Source organism: Cinclus cinclus, chromosome 11, assembly GCF_963662255.1.
Source record: "Cinclus cinclus chromosome 11, bCinCin1.1, whole genome shotgun sequence".
NCBI lineage: Eukaryota > Metazoa > Chordata > Aves > Passeriformes > Cinclidae > Cinclus > Cinclus cinclus.
In genome coordinates this window covers 2,719,304-2,723,603 of record NC_085056.1, presented here as the reverse complement: position 1 = coordinate 2,723,603, position 4,300 = coordinate 2,719,304, and the positions used below count along the sequence as shown (strand labels likewise).

At 58.7% G+C, this 4,300-nt stretch overlaps 1 protein-coding gene across 1 annotated transcript; it reads right to left on the bottom strand.

Moving 5' to 3' along the window:
• Positions 1-520: 520 nt before the first annotated feature.
• Positions 521-2,084, bottom strand: FOXL1 (forkhead box L1). The gene has a single exon (XM_062500046.1). It carries the CDS (start codon positions 1,382-1,384, stop codon positions 521-523), a length of 864 nt encoding a protein of 287 aa, XP_062356030.1. The 5' UTR covers positions 1,385-2,084.
• Between the last annotated feature and the right edge of the window lie 2,216 nt (positions 2,085-4,300).

Below are 4,300 nucleotides of genomic sequence, written 5' to 3'. Positions count from 1 at the left end.
CGGCGAAATTATGAGCATTATTAATACCTGTGGGTATTGATGGCAAAACAAAACTCAGCCTCCTCTCCCCGGGATGGGGCTTGGTTTTCAAAGAAAAAACAAAAGAAGAGAACCTGAAGGGCTCCAGAGAAACCTGATCGGAGGAACCTGAGGGATGCAAAGATTAAAGGTGCGGAGCAAACCCCACGGGGCTTGGGGGCCAGAGTGGGCATTCTCCCGGTGCTGCCTCTACCTCCACCGCCCAAGGGAAAACAAAGCTTTACCTTCAAAAGTCACTCTGGCAGGGGGGGGGGAAGCACCCGCTAAAAAGAGTCCGCAGCAAGACCCGCCTCGAAAATGCCCTGAAATCCTGAGTCACCTTTAAAACATCGCTTTGGGGTTGTTTTTTTGGGGGGGGTTATTTTTTAGGTCTTTCCCCGCGTGGTGAGGTCTGAGTCCGATGTCTCCCCCCCACACATACACACACATCGCGCCCCCCGGAGCAGCGCTCGGGGCCGGGGTGCGTTAATTGAGGGGCACACTACTGGAAATTAAACACGGCTTCGGAGAAGTGCAGAGGGAAGCAGGAGAGGAAGGGGATGCCGATGTGGTAAAGCCTCCCGTGCACCTGGGAATCGAGCATGAGGGACGCGTTGAGGGCCGGCCCGAAGCCGCCGCTGGCCACCAAGGAGCCGCCGAGGCAAGCGGCGGGGCTCTCTCGGACCGCCTTGGGGGCTGCCCCGGGGGGCGGCGGCCGCAGCCCCTGAGCCAGGATGCTCTCGATGCTGAAGCTGCGGCCCCGGGAGCCGCTCTTGTGCGGCGGGGCGGCAGCAGGGGGTGGCCCCCCGGGACAAGCCGCTGTCCCCCCGCCCGGCCGTGGGACCCCCGCGTCCCCCGGCGCCGTGGCCGCGCTGCCCTTGGGCCGCTTGGGCTCCACGGGGCGAGCGGGCGGACCCGGCTGCTCCCCGCCCTTGGAGTCCGGGGCGGCCGCGGCTTTGGGCTTCCTCTTCCTGCGGCGGTAGTTGCCGTTCTCGAACATGTCCAGGCACCGCGGGTCCAGGGTCCAGTAGCTGCCCTTGCCGGGCCGCCCCTTCTCGCGGGGCACCTTGACGAAGCAGTCGTTGAGAGAGAGGTTGTGGCGGATGCTGTTCTGCCAGCCCTGCTTGTTGTCGTGGTAGAAGGGGAAGCGGTCCATGATGAACTGGTAGATGCCGCTCAGGGTCACCTTCTGCTCCGGAGCTTCTTTGATGGCCATGGCGATGAGGGCGATGTAGCTGTAGGGGGGTTTCTGCGGGGGGTCCTGCCGGGACATCGCCCCCGCGGGGGCGAAGCCGAGCGCGGCCGGCAGGTAAACCATGGACGGGCTAGCCAGGGGGGAGAGGTGGCTACCGTAGATGTGGCTCATCGCCGGCGGGCTCGCAGCTCCGCGTCTTCCCCCTCGGAGCCGAGCGAAGGGACGGGGCAGGGCAGGAACGTGGGACGAGTCCACCGGGGAGCTGTTTGTGCGAGCTCAGCTCCCAGCCCTGCCTGAAGGAGCTCGCTCTGCCTCTGTCCCTGCTTCATAGCTCTTAAGAAAAAAAAAAAAAAAAAGTAGAAAAAAAAAGTTAAATAATTGTTGTAAGTTTGCTATTATATGTTGACTTAGCGCTGGAAAATAAATTGTCTCTGATAAACAGTCGTTTGTGTTCTCAGCCCACCCACATTAATTAAAATTTCATTGCTACAAAACTCCGAGCTCTCTCCACGTGTCTCGCTGGTACCAGCCAATGGTCTCCGGGTTATTCCTTCATTTGTTTATAGAATTAGTCTGTTGATAAGTCTGCCCACCCAAGTCGAATCAAGCTGTGTTTATTTGGAAAAATTTCCGGGCACCCAATATATAAACGCACTGATCTGATGTTTGAAATATCACGTCCACCCTTTGACGCTGTAAGCACACACAGCAGAGCAGGATGTACACTGCTGGAGCTGGGGAGCAGCAGGCAGGGATCCCCGCAGCAAAACTGGGGCACTAAACAACACCAAAATTAAAAAAAAAAAAAATGAAGAAAGGAAGAGAAAGGGGTGAGTGAGGGGAGGAGGCGGAGCTGCGATGGAAAAGGGAAGGGGGGCTCAGGTGTGGAGGGGTCCTTTGCACCTCCCGGTGCAGGGACTCGGTTTTCCATCCCAAGGAGACCCCCGGGCACGGGCGAAGGGGGACCCCCAGTCCGGCCCCGCTCCCAGCCCGAGCAGGCAGAGCTGCGCCGGGGGAGACTCCAGCAAAACGGGAATTTGGCAGGCCCGGGGAGGAGGGTCAGTATTTGTGAATGCGGGCCTGTTGCTTTATATTATGTACTTTCCTGTTTATAACAAGGAGGGGGATTATAACAACTTTACAAGTGCACACAGCTGGCGGGTGCTTACATTAGGAATTTGTGATGCTCTTTTTCTGTATAAACGTCCAGGTTTGGGGCTGTGTTTTCTGTTGTCGGATTTATTTTATTTTATTTTTTAATTTACTGACGTAACGACTTTAATCCGAAGCCCTGAGGGATTCCGAGGCATTTGGAGGTGTCGCCTGTGTCCCCAGCTCCCCCCTCGGGTTTGGGCTTGCTGCACCCCCTGTTCTCTGGAGCATCTTTTCTCCGAGGGAGGGAAGAAGAGGCCTGAGGGGGATCCTTTCTCCTTCAAGGAAAAATATCCCAACAGCGCAGCTCCCACGAACCTGCTGGGATTTTTACCTGGCAGGGGAAGAGGTGAAAGCCGAGCTCCGGGGTGTCCCCCAGCACCACCCGGCCCTGGCGATGCCTCCACCTCCCCATCCCCGCATTTCCCTGCAAATGAAATCACCCGTGGGGTTTCTCGCCCAGTGTCGCTCCCCTGTCGGGAGAAGGATTTTCATCCCCGGCGTAAAAACCCAACGCGATGCTGTGGAGCTCCGGATGAGTCCTGAAAGCTGCGAACCGCCAGGAGAGCCTGGGAAACGCAGCCGGGTTGCGCAGGGAGGGGGCTTCTCGGGCGGGGGTGTGGGGGTCTCCCCTCTCACTGGCTGCTCCCACGCGTGGGAGGGGATCCCACCCCTCTCACACCGTCCTCGCCCGTAATTCCGCATCCCTCCCGCACTCTGCGCACCCCCGGGAGCTGCAGCACCCGCCCGCCGTGCCAAAAGCGCAATAAACCCCCAAGTAAATAAAAAGAGAGGTGAAAGGAGGGATTTGGGGGCTCCCCGCACCTCGACATTGGGGAGCAGCACGCCCGGGCAGCATCCCCGCCCCTGGAGCATCCTCGCCGGGGAGGGATGGAGCAGAGCGCGGCCGCTCTGACCCGCCCGGCGCATCCTCAGAGCAGCCGGCCGAGGGTCTTCCCCCCCTCAGCCTCCTCCTCTCCCCACCTCGGGGAGTCCCCCGCACCGTGAGACACTCCAGGCACGGATTAGTAAAATAATAAATACTCGCGTGTACGGCAGGAGATGGTCACACGGGTTCCCGCTCTCTCCCTGAGCTCCCTCCCCCAGTAATATTCTTGCTTCCTCCCTTGTTTTCCCCTCTTGGCGGTGGGAAATCCTTAGAGGCGGGGATGCGGCTTTTCTCTCCGTTCCTTCTTCCCAGCTCAATGTACTGCGTGTTATCCCTGTTTTCCCTTTCCTGCCGGCGGCACCGCTGGAGCTCTTGAGCTGCGTTATCCGCATGGGATCATCCTCCGAGAGGCTCCGACGGCTGCGGGGGGGCCGGGGAAGCTACAGAGAGGGGGTTCTTGCTGATATTGTTGGTACCGCCGCTCTTTCTCTAAACGGAAAAAAAAAAAAAAAAAAAAAAAAAAAAAAACAAACAACGCGGAGCCGACGATGGAGGCGCTCCTGGATGGGTTTCCCCTCCTCTCCAGCTGACGAGCCCCTTTTAAAGCAGCAGAGGGGAGAGGTCCCGCACGGAGCCCCCGGCGGGAACAGGGCGCAAAGGAACTCTCCCCAATCCTGCTGCATCCCGGAGAACGGGGGAAGAAGGGGTGGAAATCAGTGCTCCCCAATCCCGCTGCACCCGAGCATGGGGGGGAGCAGGGTTGTAAATCAGAGCTCCCCATCCCTGCTGCATCCCAATCTTGGGGGGAAGAAGGGGTGTGAATCAGTGCTCCCCATTCCTGATTCATCCCGGGAAATGGGGAAGAAGGGGGGTGAATCAGTGCTCCCCATTCTTGATTCAGCCCGGGAAATGGGGAAGAAGGGGGGTGAATCAGTGCTCCCCATTCCTGATTCATCCCAATCTTGGGGGGAAGAAGGGGGGTGAATTAGAGCTGCCCATTCCTGCTGCATCCTGGGATGGAGGAGAGCAGGAATGTAAATCAGTGC

Excerpts from the sequence above, each read along its gene's own strand:
- FOXL1 (XM_062500046.1), bottom strand. The coding sequence starts at position 1,384 with ATGAGCCACATCTACGGTAGCCACCTCTCCCCCCTGGCTAGCCCGTCC.